Here is a 19,072-nt window from a genome sequence, read left to right as displayed (position 1 = left end):
CATTTTAAAGTAACTCAAATGACATAAAGTTAAAAAAAATCAGTTCCCCAGTTGCACTAGCCACATTCCAAGTGCTCGGTAGCCACTTGTGCTAAGTGGTCACCACATGAGCCTGCGTAATTATAGACCATTTCCATCACTGCAAAGGTCCTGTTGGACAACTGTGCTCTAGAGCTACGTGAGCCTTCTCTCTGGAAGGAGACAACATACACTTTCCCTCAGGCTTAATAACTCTCATCAACCAAAGCTCAGAAATAAACCAACTTTAATGGTTATACTTACTATATAAGCCATTGCCATTTCTATGCACATGATTAGCATGTAAAGATTCACATATGGAATCCACAGAGGAAGAAAATATGAGGATCAGGAAAAAGTGAAAGTGAGAAAAAGGCAAATAGTAAGGTTTCACAAAAAGTAATAGACAACAATGTTATTTTGTATTATTGCCCCTTGTCATTTCTGTTACAAATAAGTTATCAGAATTTATAACTGTATTTAATTTTTGTTTACTTTTCTATTACCTGCTTCCCAACCAGACTGTCAGTACTTGAGGGCAGGTAACATGTCTGTTTTATTCCATAAAGTTCCCGCTGAGTCTAGCACACTGCTCAGTTAATACATTTGGTAAATGAATGAATGTTCTTATTATTCCCTATTGTTTACCTGACTGTATACAGTCTCTGATGTGATGGGGCAGCAAAGAACTGCGGTGTACACACATACTGCACATCTCCCCTGCTCGCACATGTGCTCTGTGGTCCCTTCAGACTTCACAAGTTCAAAACTAAAATTATTAACAATTTTAAGGCAGTGATAGGAGAGCATCGAACCAAGCCTGGGGCCCTTCTGATTGTGGGGTCCTGTGCAACTGCACATGCCAAACACCCACAGAGCCAGCCTGTCCACCCCTGCACCAGCCTCATCCTGAAGAATCTTCTCAGAATATGCAGATCTTGTTGAAACCACACCAGGCAAACAGATCAACAACACCAAAGGCACTCTTTTCGCTTAAAACATACTCAGGAGTAGAAAAGTTAGCGCTGTTTGCAGAATGTTCCCACCCATCAGGAGTTTTTTAATCAAGGGGCATAAGCTGCCCCGAGGATGCCCATTCCTGGGCTAAAGTTCCGAGGCCTAACCAATATCCCCTCCACTAAGACTCACTGCTGAGGAAATGTTCCTGCCTTGGACTTAGTGGAAGATGGACTTGTATATGTAACAGAAGCAGAATCCCACTCAGGGAAATTGGAATAACATTACAATCCATCTCATAGGGTTTTTGTTAATGTTAAATATAATAACGTATGTGCAGTGATCAGCCCAGCTCCTGATACACAGAAAGTGCTCAGTGAATGGAAGCTGCTATAATTATTGGTATTATAATTTTACATTTAACATCATTCATGTCTTGGCAAAACACTCTTCTCCGGCTCTCCAGTTATTTTCTGAGCTCCATGATAAGCATTTCTTAAGAAATGAGTCAATAGAAATTTCCGTGTTCTAAACGCTGCTCCTTAAACATGGAATGCAGAGCTCCCTCTGCTGTAAGAGAAGCCAGAAATGAATTAAATTAAATTAATCACACTGTTTGTAAATAATTGTTTAGGCAACATGAGACAAGACTCGATTCCCGGGTACGTCATGCCCTGTGCTGAACAGTTGGGACTGTTATTTTAATATGCCTTCTGGCTTTTGAGCTACCTGGTACGCAGTTCTTTGACCCAACATAAAACATGCTAACCACTTCAAACACGTTGGGTATATTCTACGTGTATTTATTTTACCCCTGTTGCCCTGCACGTCACCCACTCTCAGGCTGCTAGGGTTCTCTCTGCTGGCCCTCCGAGACTGGTGCCCACAGTGAGGAGGGACTGTGCATGCTATTCTTCGGGGCAGGCGCCAAAACAACACGCAGCTCCAGGGATGCCGGGGTGGTTTGTCCTGGGCTGAGAATGGCGGCGGCATGATGTGGTGCTCTGACCCTCGGCCCTGGCTGCACGTCAGAATCACCTGAGTGCTCTTAAACATGACCCAGCCTGGGCCCCACTGCTAGAGATTCTTTTTTAGTGGATCTGGTCAGGAACCTGATTTCCATATGTTTTAGGAGCTCTAATGTGCAGCAAGGTTAAGAATCATTGGTGTAGTGGGAAAAACAGGAGGCTGGTTTCTAATTCCTTACTAACCACCAAGCAGATGTCATCCTTGTCAGCCACCAGTAAAATGAGCAAGTTGAATTAATCATGCTTCAAGTTTAGTGTAGCTAAACTAGGGCTAGCTAAACCAGAAGTCCCAGATAACTGAAATTGTGTGAAATTAAATTAGGGATTCTCAACTGAGAACACTTTTGCACATGAGGGAACATTTGGCAGTGCCTGGAGACATTTTTGCTTGTCACGTTTGGGAGGATGGTATGACATCCAGTGAGTAGAGGCCAGGGATGCTGCTAAATATCATGCAATGTACAAGACAGCCCCCACAACAAAGAATTAGCTGACTGCAATTGTTGAAATAGTGCTGAGGTTGAGAAATCTGCATTGAATTAATCCTTTGGGCTTTGCAAGAGAGCCTCCTTCCCACTCCCAGGGGACACCAGGAGGAATCTTTTAACAATTCTAGGGGCTGCCTGTGCTTTTACCCATCCACTTCAGTGAAGTTCCTGCACCATTTGGCCCCTCTCAATTTGTATCCATTACCAAGACAAGAAGGAAAAAAAAACCCTTTAGAAGGCAATTGGCATTGTTTCTGGGAGGAAAGGTCCTGAACTACTGTGGCTAGAATGCAGGCAGTAACTCTGCCAGTTTGAATGTATTGTGTCCCCCAAACGCCATTATCTTTGATGTAATCTTGTGTGGGCAGACCTATCAGTGTTAATTAGATTGTAATTCTTTGAGTGTTTCCGTGGAGATGCACCCCACCCAACTGTGGGTGATGACTCTGATTGGATAATTTACATGGAGGTGTTGGCCCGGCCATTCAGGGTGGGTCTGAATTAAATTACTGGAGCACTATATAAGCTCAGACAGAAGGAGCAAGCTGCTACAGCCAAGAGGGACACTTTGAAGAAAGCACAGGAGCTGCAGATGAGAGACAGTTTGAAGATGGCCATTGAAAGCAGACTTTTGCTCCGGAGAAGCTAAGAGAGGACAGATACCCCAAGTGCAACTAATAGTGACATTTTTGAGGAACTGCAGCCTAGAGAGGAACGTCCTGGGAGAAAGCCATCAAGAAACCAGAACTTTGGAGCAGACGCCAGCCACATGCCTTCCCAGCTAACAGAGGTTTTCCAGACACCATTGGCCATCCTCCAGTGAAGGTACCCGATTGCTGATGTGTTACCTTGGACACTTTATGGCCTTAAGACTGTAACTGTGTTACCAAATAAACCCCCTTTTATAAAAGCCAGTCCATCTCTGGTGTTTTGCGTTCTGTCAGCATTAGCAAACTAGAACAGTAACCTTGTGGAAAAGTGCTTTCCATGAGGCAGGCTCCATGAGCTTGTTCTCTTACAGAGTGTACTTGGCAGGGACGGTCCCTCCCAATTTAGTCAGAGCAGCTGTTCAGGAAGGAATTGTCTCCAAGGCACAAGAAGAGACCCACCGGAAAGCCACACTTCCATGTAAACATGTGTGCAGTCCATGGTGTAATGATGCAGGTCCCTGACCTCTAGAAGTGGTAGAAGCTGCATTTTATCCTGGGCTTTGACAAATTGGAGTGTGTCCAGAGAGGGTAAATACCACGGTTCTCTTTGCAGAATCCATGACATATGAAGAACAACAGAAAGAATAGGAAATGCTAAGCTTAGAGCAAAGAAGATTCAGGTCACAAGCATTGTTTTTAATATATATGAAGGGCTGACATGGGAAAGAAGGACTAGACTTGTTCTGCATTGTTCCAAGGGAGCGAAGTGGGAACAAAGGGTTGAAGTTACAAGAATATGTATTTCAGCTCAAAATGGTAAGTCCTGGTAAATTAGAAGCTGAAAATTCAGTGATTATCAGAACACTTAGAAGTGTTGATGACTGTCGGTAATTAGAAGCATTGCCTGATCATCACTAGCATTGGTGAGGAAGAGGTAGAAGGTTGAAGGAGTTGTCTTCAGACCCTTCCTTTGTGATTCTTTGAGTTACAGGATTGCAGAAGTCTTCCCACAGTGCAGTGAAACACAGGGGAGGGCAAAACCTACTTCAGCCAGTGTAACATTTTGTTTGGCTGAAGCTGGAGAACTTCTGGAAAGATTATCAGTGAGAAGGATTGTGCCAGAGCTGATATTGTCAATTTCAGGAGCCATTTTCTTTTCTGTTCTGGAAATCTGTGGCTGGTGGGAAATTTAGACATTGCTAAGGAAAAAACTCATCCTTGAATTCTTTAGATGCTCAGTGGTATGCAGCTGATTTGATGCCTGCAGTTCTGTTTGAGGGAGATATTGGTCATAACCATTCATCAGACCAAATTTCTGTTTTTGAGGCTTTGATATCAAAGGTATTGCTATTTAAAGATTTGTAAGGAGAAGAAGCCCTGGGCTGGAATTCAGGAGACCTCCCCTTGATCTGGTTTCCATAATTCTTCCTTCTTCATATAGACAGCGAGGACCAGGACATCAGGCTGTGGACAGTGCGAGGCAGGAGCTCAGTCTAGGAGGAACTGGGTACTGCTGAAGCAGGTTAGTGTTATGGTTAAATGCATAGGACTTGATATTTGACAGAGATCGGCTTGACTCCTGGTCCTGCCACTTGAAACAGTGTGATCCTGGCAAGTTACTTTACCTCTCAGGACCCTGGTTTCTTCCTGTTTGAAATAGAAGTAAAAGTAAGGCTTGCCTCATAAGACAGGGGTTGGTGTGAGATTCTGTATATATATAGAGCCTGGGACAGGATAGTTATTGATAAATTGTTTTCTTGTTATCATGATCATCATCTTGATAGATTTTGGGCAGAAATACAGGTTAGTGAAACAAGACTTCTATTTCTGGGACACTGGTTCATGGTCAGAACAGGGTCTGAAAAGCAAAATTGTTTGGTGTCAAAATCGCTATAAGGGCCTCCTGAGAAGGGGCAAGATAGTCACTGAGCAATGAGTAGGGAAGGAGGGGTGAAAGTATTTCAACCGCAAGAACAGGCGAGCTGTGGAGAAGGGAGCAAGACAGAGGGTTCTAGCTGCTGTTCTACACCTGCTGTGAAATCAACTTTAACCCTTTAGCAAGGAAACTTATCAACTGGCCTCTGGCTATATAAAGAAACAACTGAGCACTCTGTGAGTTAAATTCAACCAAAGAGTCAAGAACCTGCTTTTCACAAAATGATTTCCAAATTGTCTTTTCTCAGTTCCTTGCCTATTTCAGATTATTATTTGACAATACTCTTAGAAACACTTCACAGAATTGTTCTTGGAAAGCCTTTTATTTTCTAAGAAATGATTGAATCCATATTTTGATAAACCTGGCAATGTATTTGGTGCTTGCTTGTGTTCCTTGATTCTTCTCAGACTTGTTTTCTTTGCTGGCTGGTATAATTTATTTTTTCCCTCTAATTGTGAATTGGTATTGCCTGCTTCAAGTTTCTGACTGGGGGGAAAGAGAGCATGCATGCATGTGTGCACACATCTGTGTGTAACTGTCATGTATAATACCTATTTGCTTTAGGAATAATCTGGTTTCCCAGTCCAGTTATCACCAACTTTGTCATCATTACCATCTTAGCAGCCACCATTTACTGAACATATGCCAGGCATTGTGCTAGGTGCATTACATATATCATTCAATTTACTCCTTAGCCTATTCTGTGGAGCAGCTATTATACCCATTTTACTCATGAGGAAATCTAGACTCAGGGACATTAAATAACTTGGCCAAGGTCCCACAGCTGGTCAATGATGGGTCCAGAGTCTTTTTTTAATTATTGATTCAGTTGTATTGAGACATATTTACATACCATACAATCGTCCACAGTGTACAATCAATTGTTCACAGTACCATTGTATAGTTGTGCTTCATCACCACAATCAATTTTTGAACATTTTCATTACTCCAAAAAAAAAAAAAGTAAAAAAGAACACCTAAAACATCCCACCCCCCACCCTATTTTTCAATAAATTTTTGTCCCCTTTTTTCTACTCATCTGTCCATACACTGGATAAAGGGAGTGTGAGCCAGTTTTTACAATCACACAGTCACCCATGTAATATGCATAGTTATACAATCGTCTTCAAGAATCAAGACTGCTGGGTTGCAGTTCGAGGGTATCAGGTGTTTCCTTCTAGCTATTCCAATACACTAAAAACTACAAAAAGATATCTAGCTGGTGCTTAAGAATGCCCTGCAGAGGGACCTTTTGACTCCATTTGAAATCTCTCATCAAGTGAAACTTTATTTTGCTTTGTTTCTCTTCCCCCTTTTGGTCAAGATGACTTTCTCAATCCCATGATGCTGGGTCCAGGCTCATCCCCGGGAGTCATATCCTGTGTTGCCAGGGAAATTTACACCCCTGGAGTCATGTCCCACATTGGGGGGGGGGGGGCGGGCAGTGAGTTCACCTGCCAAGTGGGCTTAGAGAGAGAGGTGGGGCCAGGATTCGAACGCATGGCCATCTGCTTAAAAGCTCTTGCTGTTAACCACTTAACTATACTGTTTGCCTGTTTACTGAAAACTCTGAAAAGAGTGCAGAACTTCTGATTCTTAGACACAAGACACAAAAAAGGCTTCAGAAGCAATCTGGTCAGATACCCCAGCCAATGCAGTGCTGGTTGTCTATCTCTCTTCCCCGTGAGGGGCAGTTCATTATTATCCAAGGTACGGTGATTTATTGTTTGAACAACCCTAGTTGTAGCAAGGCTTGGCCAGATTTTACTTGGCTGTAACTTAGCATCATAACATCTTAGAATCTTATGGCTGGAAGTGATAGCAGAGCTCAAGAAGTGCAGTGGTTTTCAGATACGTTTTCAAGTGTGGAGATCTTTTGTTTGAACGGAATATTACTTGGCAGTGTGAATGAATGAAAGTAGAACTGCTTCGATCAAACCAGGTGTTGGTCTGGCGTGTGTGTGCACAGAATCGTGGCCATTGATGTCCTCCCTCCAATGTCTCCTGTGGCCACTCCATGAGATAATTTAATATCTTCTTTAGAAAAAAACTGAAATAAACTTCTGAACTCAATATTTTAAAGACAAGAAAATTGAGGCTTAGAGAACTTAAGGAGTTTGCTTAAGGTAATACAGCCATGTCAACAAAGAACAAAGATGAGGACACAGGTCTCAGAACTCATAGGCCAACCTCTCATTTATTCATTCATTCCTCCATTCATTCATTGCATTTTTACTGTGTCCCTAATATGGTTCAGGCACTCTTTTAGGTGCTGTGGATACAGGAGAGATCTAGACAGGCAAGATTCTTGCCATCGTGGAGCTCTTGATCAAGCTTTTACCATCCTGCTTATCTGTGCTCCTGCAAGACCTGCCTTGGAAGCCAGAAAACAAGCAAACATAAAAACCCAAAACCAAAGCAAACAATTTTATTTTCTCTCATATCAGCCTTATAACCATTCCATAAATGACAGGACTGTGGTTCTAGATACATCCTGGCCAATTTCTGGATTCAGTCCAAATTGTACATGGTTTCCCAAAAGGATGGGCTCTAGAATTGAACTCAAAGTTACTCACATACTTTGATGATTTTAGAGTGCTCTTTTCCCAGCAGGGTTGCCAATTATAATTGATTTTTTTATGTCCCTGGTTTTCTTTTGGGGCACGTGAATAATATAATCAGGAGGAGAGAGAAGCTGTTTCACATGTATCGTTCAAGGCGGATGGAAAGGCCATTCAGGCACATGGGATTTAGCACTGTAAATGCCAGCTGGATTGGATTGTAATGGAACAACCTTGGGCACTATAGTGTGATTTGCAGTGGGCAGATAGTGAAGGGCATAGAAAACCCTTCTTGGTCTAACCCCAATCTCATTTCCCTCAACTCTTCCCCCTACAGCCCACCTCCCCTCACATTGCTCCCTGTGCAAAAAGCATGCAAGATTTCCTTAAATAAATAGTGAATTCTTTACCTCTCGATTATTTCTGCTGTTGCAAATGCTCTTTCTCATTTTTTTTTCCTGCCTGGCACAAGCCTACTCATTCTTCCACACATGTTCCAATAGGCATTCTCTAAACTTTCCTGATCCCCACCCCCTCAATCTCCTAGCAAGAACTAATCCCTTCTTGCTCTGGGCTCTCTTACCACCTACTCCTCCCTCTCTTGGAGGCTCGGCTCATCCTGTGGTATCTTAAATACTCGTTGTGCACCTGACATTTCTTGGACTGATCTGATCAGCTTCTCAAGAGCAGGACACTTTCCCACCTGCAGTGCCTAGGGGTGGGGAGTACCTGTCCAGTGAAGGGGCACATTCAGCGATGCTGCTTAATTGAGGCTGTGGACTTGGAATGCTTGGTTCAGGTCTTGGCTCTACCACTTCCTAGATGTTTGACCTGGCAAGTTTCTATTCCTCTCAACTAGAAACTACAAATAATAATAGAACCTATGCAATAGGATTGTTGTGAAGATTTCACAAGGTAATCCATGGTTTGCTTCATATAATAATTGGCACATAATAAACACTCAATGAATATTAGCTGTCTTTATTATGAATAGTACTTTTAAGGCATTTTCTCTTAGTTATTTTTAGGTACTGTCATGTTGAAATAGGCACACAATCTGATCCTCTAAAGAATCAAAGTTCCAACTCTTTTATTTGTCATTTAGGAGCTATGAGGGACAATGGAGAAAAATTTTTTTTCATGGGAGATTAATTTGGCCTCTCATTTGTACATGCATATTGAGAAATAGGGCAGGGTTGCACAGGGATCAGAATAAACCACTGCTGATTCCATCTTACACTTTGGCATGTTGGAACATGGACATATTTGAGACTGAGGATAGAATTAAAGAGCATCTGGGAATACATTTTGTCCAGAGGCCACAATGTTAGGTGTCCCAGACTGTACAAACGCAGCCATCTGGGGTTCTTACTGCTAGCAGCACAGAATCATGGAAAGAGCACTTGCCTAAGATCCCAGAGCCCAGCCTCTCACCCACTCCCCCTCCATCCTTCACCCCCTTGCAGATGCATTGCTGAATGTCTTTGCCAGGACACTGCTCTCCGCAATTCACTTTTCTCATCTGAATAATGAAGAGGTAGAAGAAATCAGTGTTATCCATGGGGGCTTTTGTCACTTGCATGCTACTTTCACAATTTTTACCATATCAGCATTATACCTATGCTATTATTTAATTAATATTTATCATTAAATAATTTTTTAATATAAAGATGTTAATAAGGAAATCCTGTATCTATGACTTTAAATGGAAAACCTTAAGGAGAAGATGCTTTTAAAAATAAATGCAGAGAAAATAAAAAAGTATTTGCAAAGTCCCCTTGAGAGACTGGGGAAAAATGTGGAAATATTAAACTTTTTCACCTGGGGAATTCCTGATATTCCCGCAAGCATTAGGGAATCCCAATTCAATAAGTCAAGTCCTTGATCTTGGGGCTTGCCCTTATGAAACTTATTCTTGTAAAGGATAAGCTAAGCCTACTTATGATTATGCCTGAGTCACACTGCAAATAAATTCACTGCCCCCTATGTGGAATGTGACTCTCAAGGATGAACTTGGCCCCAGTGTTGTGGGATTGAGAATGCCATCTTGACCAAAAGGGGGACTAGAAATAAAATAAAGTTTCAGTAGCTGAGAGATCTCAAATAGAATTGAGATGTCAATCTGGAGGTTATTCTTATGCATTATGTAGATACTCCTTTTTAGTTTCTAGTGTATTAGAATAACTAGAAGGAAATACCTGAATCTGTTGAACAGTAATCCAGTAGACTTGATTCTTGATGATAATTGTATAACTGTATAGCTTTTATCGTGTGCCCGTGTGATTGTGAAAATCTTGTGACTGACACTCCCTTTACGCAGTGTATGGGCAGCTGAGTAATAAAATAAAGACTATATATATATATACCTAATAGGGAGGATAAGGGGTATGGGATGGTTTATGTGTTCTTATTTCTTTTTTCTTTTTTTATATTTTTTAATATTTTTTTCTTTATTTTGGAGTAATGAAAATGCCTGAAAATTGTGGCAATGAATGCACAGCTGTATGATGATACTGTGTGCCATTGATTGTGTACTTTGGATGGATTATATGGTGTGTGAGTATATCTCAATAAAAGTGCATTAAAAAATTAATGCAATGAAAACAAAGCAAAATTTATAAAATTTAACTTGATTCAATTGCTTGCTAAAGGCTCTGAGCCTGAGGTCTGCTCTCAAGAGGAGAGATAAGTTAAAGTCAGAGTGGAACCAACTAAGAATGAGTGGAAAAAATATCCAGTCTCCTTGCTGGGATTTGTTGTTATTTAATGCTGTGTCCATTGCCTGACATGTCTCCCATGGTTGACATCCCCTGTTTGGAAAATACTGGGTCTTTCAGCTTCAGTATTCTATTCTGGTTGACAGAGAATCTAAAACAAATGGAAAACTGACCAAGGGCATTGCCATTTGAATGATTGAACTTAACTGATAACTTAATACAAGTCTATGTGTCCACTGTTTACAGAACACTCAGTTAGGTTTTATTAACTAATTGTACTCAAGCATTCTCTTTCATCACATGAAGAGCCCCTAAAAATATTGCTTTGTGCATATCTCTTTACATTGTTTGCCTTCTCATATTCATGATTCATCACAAAGTCTTTTCTCATTTCCTCATGCTCGGTGTGTTAAAAGCCAATAAATACCCCTCATCTACGTTGCCAAAATGCACTGTTGTTGTTTTTGTTTTTCTGTTTTTGTTTTTGTAATCTTGTTTCAACACTGCTATTCCAGTCCCTTGCAGCATCACTGAATGCATCATACTTTTAGCTCTGGCCCTTCTGACTCACCCTTTCTCCCTACTGCCCCCCACATCTTTTTCTTTAATCTCTGACTCAGGTATGAGTAGAATAACTGGATATCCATCTGCTCAGGGCATCTCATAATCCTGTGTGCATGAGAATCACCTGGGAGTGTTTTCCTTTAAATGCAGATATTTTACACTACTTGCCCCCCACTCCCACTCTCCTCTTCCTTCCCTTCCCCAAACCCCCGTAGACAGAAGGCTGATGTGGATCCTGGGAATCTTTATTTGTTAATGAGTTCCCAAGATAATTCAGCTGCACATGAGTCTCTTGACCACTTGGAGAAAGATAAATTAGCTAATAATTCTCTTCCCCTCCCCCCCCTCCTCTTCATCCTAAATGAACACAGGGAAATAGAAGTCCATTTCATTAACTGTTAACATTAAACTTCTTCCTGAAACTCTTCTCACCACACAAATTATTTCCATATTTCCCAATGGATAGAATTCCTGGCTTAGGCAGAAAACCTGATTTATAGCACTGGATCCACCATTAACCATGAGTCTGTCCGTACTCTAAAACTGCCTTTTCCTCCTCTTCTAAAATGGAAATGTTAGTTCGTCCCGTGCTTTCCTTGCAGATTTGTGCTGAAGATTAAATGTGGAAAACAATATGAAAATGCATTGTAAATTATAAAGGGTTTTACTAAAACTTTTCAAACAAACTGCGTTTAAAGAGCTCATCTGTTAAAATTTTGGAGAAAGACTTTTCTAATGCTGTTTTGTGTCAGGGATTTTGAGTGGCTTTGCCAATGTTTCTGATCAAGCATATGTTTGAGGAGAGACAGTTGTGATCTCGCTGCATTTTAAGTTGTGGCATCTCAGCCCCACCCTATCCTATCCTGCCCAGATACATTTAACAGCTTTGCAGTGTAATTTCACAGATTCAGAAATGGAGGTCTTTCAGACTCTTTAATACAAATCCAAAAATTATCCCCGCTGTGTTTCCAACAAAACCCTTTCCTCTACACAGAATATAAAATAACAGATACTAACAATAGAATATTAAAAACCAAATGTGAAGCAATTACCCGCAGATTTGGAGGACAGTCGCACACACAGCTGGTGTCCAATCAGAAGGCCCTTATCTTGTCACCCACCATCTCCACTCCTCATAGAATCAGAATGGTGGAGCTGCAGAGGACCTTATAGGTTATCTTCCCCCTTGTTTAACAAATAGGGAAAGTGAGGTGCAGGCAGGGGACTCAGTCACCCAGAATCACTGCTGGATGGAGGCTAAGGCAGCGATAGAACCCAGGTGCCGATCTTCTAGGTTACTGCTCTAATTGATATACCCTGCTGCTTCCTTCTCTGCATTAACAGGGTGACTGTAATTTATCTTCCAACTGGGGCACCATTGACAGTGAAAGGGAGCCCTTGAGTGTGCATTGAGAGTTATCTATGGGACTGAAAGGAGGTGAGCAGTGGTGCATGACAGTGCTCCATTTTAGCCCTGTCCTAGTCAACATTTCTTACCTTGAATGGAAACCTAAAAGGCAGATAATATTAGACTGTTAACCGGTAACAGTTATTTTGGTACAGTGGTATAAACTGAGACTGTTATGGGTAAACCAGGACATGAGATCACCCTGTCATTACTCTCAAGTCTCCGTTCGTCACTGTTGAAAGGGAGTGGTTGTGAAACCTCCATGGAGTTCAAGTCTGCGCCATTGTCCTTCTTTCTTCATGGCTCCTTTCTTTGGCCAGGGAATAAAAGAGTGGTGCCAGGCGACAAATAGCAATTCTAAACTATTTCCAAACTTTAGTTGAAACCCTAGAAAATTGTATGAGAGAGCCAAACATAACCTTCAGGATACACTTCTCGAACCTCCCCATCTCTTCCCACCTGCTCTGCGACTTTTCACACACTCAACCCCATGGCTCTCCTTAGCTTCACTTTTCCTGTCTTTTCTTCCATCCTCTCTCCTAGTTCTTTATTGTGTTCATTCACCTAGCACTTCTCTCTGACAAGGTTCTTCCCCTTTCCTCCTGCCTTAGCAGCTTTTTCCTTTCCCACTCATTCTCTCAGTACTGAATTGCAGAAAATATAGGAGCCTGCCTGGCAATGACTCTGCTTTAGTGGGCAAGAGAGGTTGGCAGGAAAGATTCCTGTGTTTATGTCTCAGTCACACTGTGCTGGAGAACCCACATCACACTGTAGGCTTCCTGTAGGTGGAAGAGGCTATAATATACACTCCTGTACGTATCCATTTTACACTGACATCATCATAGTGGGGTAAGGAAATGCTGGAGACAGCAGGACCTGAACCCTGGACTTAGCAGTGATGGTTCTCAAGATGTGACAGTATAGCAGAACAATTAAGAGCACAGCTTTTGGTATCAGAATGGCCCAATGTTTGGCCTGGCCCTGCAATTTATTAACTGTGAAAACTTGGGCAAATTGTTTAAACTCTCTGAAGTTAAGTTTCCTTATCTTTTAAATAGATAAAAACTACATAAGTTAATGGATAGAACACAGCCTAGTGCCTGGCATATGGGTGCTGCCCAGATTGGTGGTGGTTATAATTGTTGCTAATTAATGACAATAATAGTAGGTATGATACAAAGGGAATTTAATCAATGATGGTTAAGAAATATTTCTCCCTTCCCTCTCCTCCCCTCCCCTCCCCTTCCCTCCCTTTCTTCCTTTTATTAGATACATATGTTCAACAAATAAGACAGGTAAACATGTGGGGAAGCATATAAAGGAGTGAGGCCACATCTTCAGTTATCTGGGGAGCTTACACTTTAAGAGGGCATGTGGAAAATCTGGGAGAAGGAAGAATAACCAAGGATGAATCAAAAGCTACGTTCAGAGAAGGTAGAAAATCCCAAAATAGTTAGATCTCATTATTAAGGGAAGGAATATTGCATATTTTGGAGCAATAAGCATAATATTTCCAATTGGAAATAAGAGAACATTAGAGGGAGAAAGTTGTAGTCCTGGATTGATAGAAAGCACTTAAGGGCTTTAAATTATTTTAAGCTCAAATGTATTCTATTTCATGGGTGAAAGAGCTGATTGATTAGACCTCTGATTGGTGCTCTTTGAGGACTGGAAAAATGGTTGAAGACCAGCAAATATTGCCCCAGTTCTTAAAGAAAGACTAAAGCTAGACTTGAGAAACTATGGACTCTTAGCTTGAAAAATAGATCTTACCACAATATGCTAAGATAGTTATTACAGAATAATTTGTGACCAAGAGTCAATGTTGTTTCATTAAAAAAGAATTATTGCCAACTAATTTCATTATCTATTAGGACAGATTTACTGCTTGGCAGAAACATTTCAGCAAGGCACTGGACAAAGCCTTCCATGGGTGGGTAGATTCTGAGCTGGTGAAGCAGCCAGGCACATTGAGTGTTATCTATCTGACTGGAAGGAAGTCTGTGATGATACACCATAATTCCCTGTGTTAGCCCTGTCCTGTTCAACATTTTTTATCTTGACTGGAGACCTGAAAGGCAGATGACACTAAACCGAAAGAGCTAGGTTGCACTCTAAATTGTCTGGTCTTCCTATGTGCTTGTACGATCCTTAAAGTAGGCGCTAAACGAACATTTCTTGAGTGTTGAAATTGTGATGATTTAAAATGATCTCAACTGACTGGAATGATCCCAAACCAAGAAAACAAAATTTAATTGGGACAAATGTATTGACCTACATTTTTACGTACATACATACATTCATAAAAACTGCACCAGTATAGTAAAGAACCACAGAACTGACAGTTGCTTGTGTCAAAAATAAAATATTCTGAATTGACAACAATATAAGCCAAGACAATATAAGCCAATAGTATATTGTCATTGTCTGAAATGAACTTTGATGTGACCACATTCATGTAAGTAAACCACCTTGATGAGGAAAGTGCATGACATAAATCAGGCTCACTATACAGACTTGTGCTCTTTCCTGGTTCTCTGTCCCAAGGGAGATCATTATCATATGGATGGTATTCAGAGGACAGTGTTCACTATGGGAAATAATCTGGAAATCATAATATTTAATAAACTGTTAAAGAAAATTGGAATGGTAACTGGAGAAGAGAAAACGTGCAGGCTAGACTTAGTAGAGGACAGAATTTTCAGTGGCAGAGTTTTCATGTCGCAGACATGATAATTACAATGGTCAGAAGATGTAGGAAAGTAGATTTTGGCTGAACATTAGCAAACTATTTAAAATAACTGAAGTTGCCCCCAAATGATAATATGAACTGACCAATCCGATCCCTAAGTTGAGACTAAACAAACCCCACCTGCCCCCCTGCATGGAGTAAAGGGGTCTTCTGCATTGGGTGGGTTCTTTCTCAAGATGATCTGTTACTCCAATCCTACTCTGAGCTTCTATGATCTTCTCCCCTCTCCAGGGATGCAGTGGAATGTGGTGGCCAGTGGGAGAGTCAGTGTCACCCCCCAGCAACATCTCCTTTGGTGGCTGCTCAGCCCAGTGACTCTTAGGCCTCTGGGGCAATGACCCAGAAGACAGCCATGCCTCCAAGAGAGGGCCAGGTCCTAAGCTGCTGCTGGTGTGCATCTGCACCTGGTATTCTCCCCCACCCTGAGCCTTCCATCGGTATGCAGGCTCTCCATGCACAGCGGGCTTTTCCTCCGGCATTCCAGCAGGTGGTGCTCAAGGGAGTCAGGACACGGAAGGCCGTCTTTGTTCACTGGGGGTTCTCATCCAGAGATCCCCCACAGGGGGTCTTTTAATTTCCCGCGATGACACTCCTGCTTCCTGAAGTCTCTGCCCTTGCCTCACACTCTCTTGGTGTTCCTGACATGTTCCCCTTACCGTGCCTGGTCTGTCCCACTCATGTTCCAAACCCAGTTGTTCACTCTGTCCGATCTCAGCCATAGATGTCTCCAAATATACCTTCTTTGCTATGTCTGCTCCCAGACGCTGCCAAAACACATTATCCTTGTCCCTATCTTGGTCAGAGTTGTGTTTGAAACACCTTGCTTGGTTGCACACATCCCAGCCATGTCCGAGCTACTCACTGTCTCGTCTTAGTCCTGTTCTAATACATTTTCCCCCCATGTCTGGGTCCAAACATGTGTCCTCTTTGCCAGCCCCTGTGTCGGCTGCAGACTTGCTCTTCCTTATGTCCATTGTCAGTCCTTCTCTTCAGGACATGCTCTGTTTATTTACCTTGGAAGAAACAGGGGCAAAGATCTGTCAGAGGAAAATGGTCTCTGCAGCAACCCTGAAGGGAGGCAAAAGGCAAAGACCCACGGCTTCCCTCCAGTGCCGCAGCCGCAGTTCTGTCTGCTCGTAGATGCTTGTTTTTGGAAGAAGATGAGAAAAGCCTTGGGCAGAGCTGGTGGCATTGTAGGTGTCTGTTAGAAGATGTTTGACTCTAATTTAAAACCCGAGTCTGGCCTTGTTACTTCCAAAGGAGAGAACGGTGTGAAGTTCCCACTGTGGAGACTTGTCACCTCTCTGCAATCCTGCAGTTGGAAGAGGGCAGTGCCACGCTGTGCTGGGAGTGTGAAAACAATGCTTGCCTTGATGTCAGAGGACCTGAATCCTGGCCCTGGCTTGGCTCCTAATATGCTGTGAGATCTTGACCAATGATCTCCCTTCTCTGGACCTCACTTTCTGCGTATGCTGTCTGAAGTTTGGACTAGGTTATCTCTAAGATTTTGCTCCATTTCTAGGACAACAGGATGCTGCTACAGCCATCAGCTACCTCAAAAAGCCTTGGCTTGCCTGCCTTTTGGCTTTGTCTCAAAGGACCTATACTTCTCCTTTAGGCCTCTGGACCCTAACCTTGCCAGCTTTACTCTTCAGATCAGCCTGGATGTCTTTCATGCAAAGCTGAGTGCACAGCTCTTGCCAGCTGCTCCAGAGCAAAGGTCCCAGGCTGGCAGATGCTGCCCCTTCACAGAGCCATGTGAAGTTTTAACTTTGATCTTGGCAGTGGTTTGATAGCATCTCAAGACTTTATTGTACTCTTTCTTCCTGCTGCTTAGGAGTGTCAGTTATCATTTCCATTGATGTTTTCTTTAGTTCTGGAATTGAACCAGACAGGAAAAGACTTTGGAATCAGGAAGAAAAGATTGCCCAAGCCATCCAAATGCCAAAAACCATTCTCAGTCCTATGAAAGCTTAATTTTGGGGAAGGGAGAAGTTCTGCCTTGGGGAAGGGAGAAAAGCTTCTAAATGAGAAGTGTTATTTAAAAATCCTGTATGCTATTGAGATATATTTCTCCACACTGAAATGTTCTGTAGACTCAGACTCTCACTGATGAGTGGAGCAGACTTGACTGGGGATCTATTCTCCTCAAATGTGAAGGAAGCTTATTTAAGTTCTCATCTGCAACTTGATTCTCCGGCTGCTGTAAGAATCTCCTTTGCTTTCTCAAGTCACGGTTCCCTTGCCATTTCTAGACTCAGGGCTCAGGAGGGAACTGCCATTTCGAGGATGGTCCTTTTCAGAGATAAAGGAAGGAGCAGCAAGATTGTGTGCCCCAAGGCTCTGAACACGGTGATGAGGCCCACCCAACCTGCTATAGCTGCCCCCAAACCTGCCCACTGCCTCCATCAGCATCTTCTTAAGGGTGGGCACAGCAGAAAAGCAGCTCACGCACTGACTCAATTACTGACTTACTCTATGACCTTGAACAAATATTGGAACTTCTCTGGCCTCACAGAGACTCTCTCCTGCCCACTCCAAAAAGTTGTTGTGCCAGTAAATAATTTTTTTGTGAAAACATTCTGTCAATCGTAAAATGCCCTTCCATATGTTTGTTATTACTTTGGCTGCTTTATTATTACTTTGGAGTTCTCAAGGACTAGGAATTTGCTCACCAAGAGGTGATCCCATTTAAAGAACGAACTTTCTTTGTTGAAAAGCAATACCCAGGGAGCCCCCGTCTGGTGCCACTTCCACATCCACTCCTCTTCATTTGGTCACTCCAGGTGCCCGACACACACCAACACTGCAAATGAACACTTTCCTTTGAAGGGATTTTGTTCTCAAAGTAAAGGCGTGTGTGGGGAAAGATGGAGGGCTACAGGCTAATTTTGGCAAGAATGATCCTAATTCTTCATGCAACTTTAAAGTTACATGGAATGAATTCAAATGCCTGTTTGCCATGAGAAAATTTGTTTGGAAATAAAAAGACATAGGCTATTGAAACCATCCCCACTCTGAAAATTAAATACTTACCTACATCCTGTAAAAAACATCAAGCACTGACCAAACCATGAATGACCAGTTGACAAGAACATTACATAAAGATCTTACTAAGATACTGAACCAGATAAATTTTGAGACTTTTTTTTCTTGATCTGATAGTCTATAAAAATAATTAATTATGGTTTAATGTTATTTTAGCTATCGCCGTACTTTTGGTTTATATTTTTAATAAAGTAGCATTACAAATGGGGTAACTTATACAGTTTATAATGTACTGAGTCCCCTTGTATAATCAATATACATAGTATGTATGTGCCTGTGATATAGAACATGGGACTTAATTTTATAGTTTCAAAGGATTATAAAATTTATTGATGGCAGTATCTTTGGTTTTATGACATTGTTAAGTATATCTATGATTTGTTTGAAACCAAGGCTTTGAAGGTAATAGGATCCCCAATTCTAACTTTGTTTCTATGTAAAGTACCTTGGCTTTATGATTATCTGCTTTTTGATACAGTTCCTGGAATATGTTCTGGGGGAAAAAGGAGTCTACATAGATTTTTTTTTATATTGATAAATGCTCTATTTATTGATAAGTATTGGTAAATTATACATGTTTATATGTGTGCATTATGTACATTATATTGAATGAAATATTAAGTCCTAAAATTAATAACTGAAATTTTGAGTACTCAATAAAATGCCAAAGTCAATCCACACGTCTCAGTTCTGTGGAACCTCTCTGTAATCTCCGATAGTCCAACCCATTCTTTGGAAACTATGGTTGTTAGAAGCTGGAGAATTTTCTGTCTCCAGTATCAGGTTCTGCTAGAGATATAGCCAGAAGTGCAGGGTCCCTGGATAATGTGATTCCTCTCCACATTCATCAAGGTCTCAAGCACTAGGACAGATCTCTCTGACTTGGTCACCCTACGGGCAGAGAATGGGGATCCCCCCCAGCCCTTCTCAGGACACACTTCATGC

General features: G+C 41.7%; 1 protein-coding gene across 4 annotated transcripts in view; it reads left to right on the top strand.

Moving 5' to 3' along the window:
• HTR4 (5-hydroxytryptamine receptor 4) overlaps positions 1-18,787 on the top strand; it is a 159,800-nt gene extending 141,013 nt beyond the window's left edge. For all 4 annotated transcript variants that reach the window (XM_037802071.1, XM_037802075.1, XM_037802072.1 and 1 more), the window contains exon 7: positions 15,311-18,787. In XM_037802071.1, the coding sequence (XP_037657999.1) occupies positions 15,311-15,401 (91 nt within the window). In that variant the 3' untranslated portion in view covers positions 15,402-18,787. The remainder of the gene's footprint in view (positions 1-15,310) is intronic.
• Positions 18,788-19,072: the final 285 nt, after the last annotated feature.

The sequence above is a fragment of the Choloepus didactylus genome, chromosome 13 (assembly GCF_015220235.1).
Source record: "Choloepus didactylus isolate mChoDid1 chromosome 13, mChoDid1.pri, whole genome shotgun sequence".
NCBI classification, from domain to species: domain Eukaryota; kingdom Metazoa; phylum Chordata; class Mammalia; order Pilosa; family Megalonychidae; genus Choloepus; species Choloepus didactylus.
The sequence above is the reverse complement of the archived record's forward strand: the minus strand, read 5'-3'. Positions and strand labels throughout refer to the sequence as shown.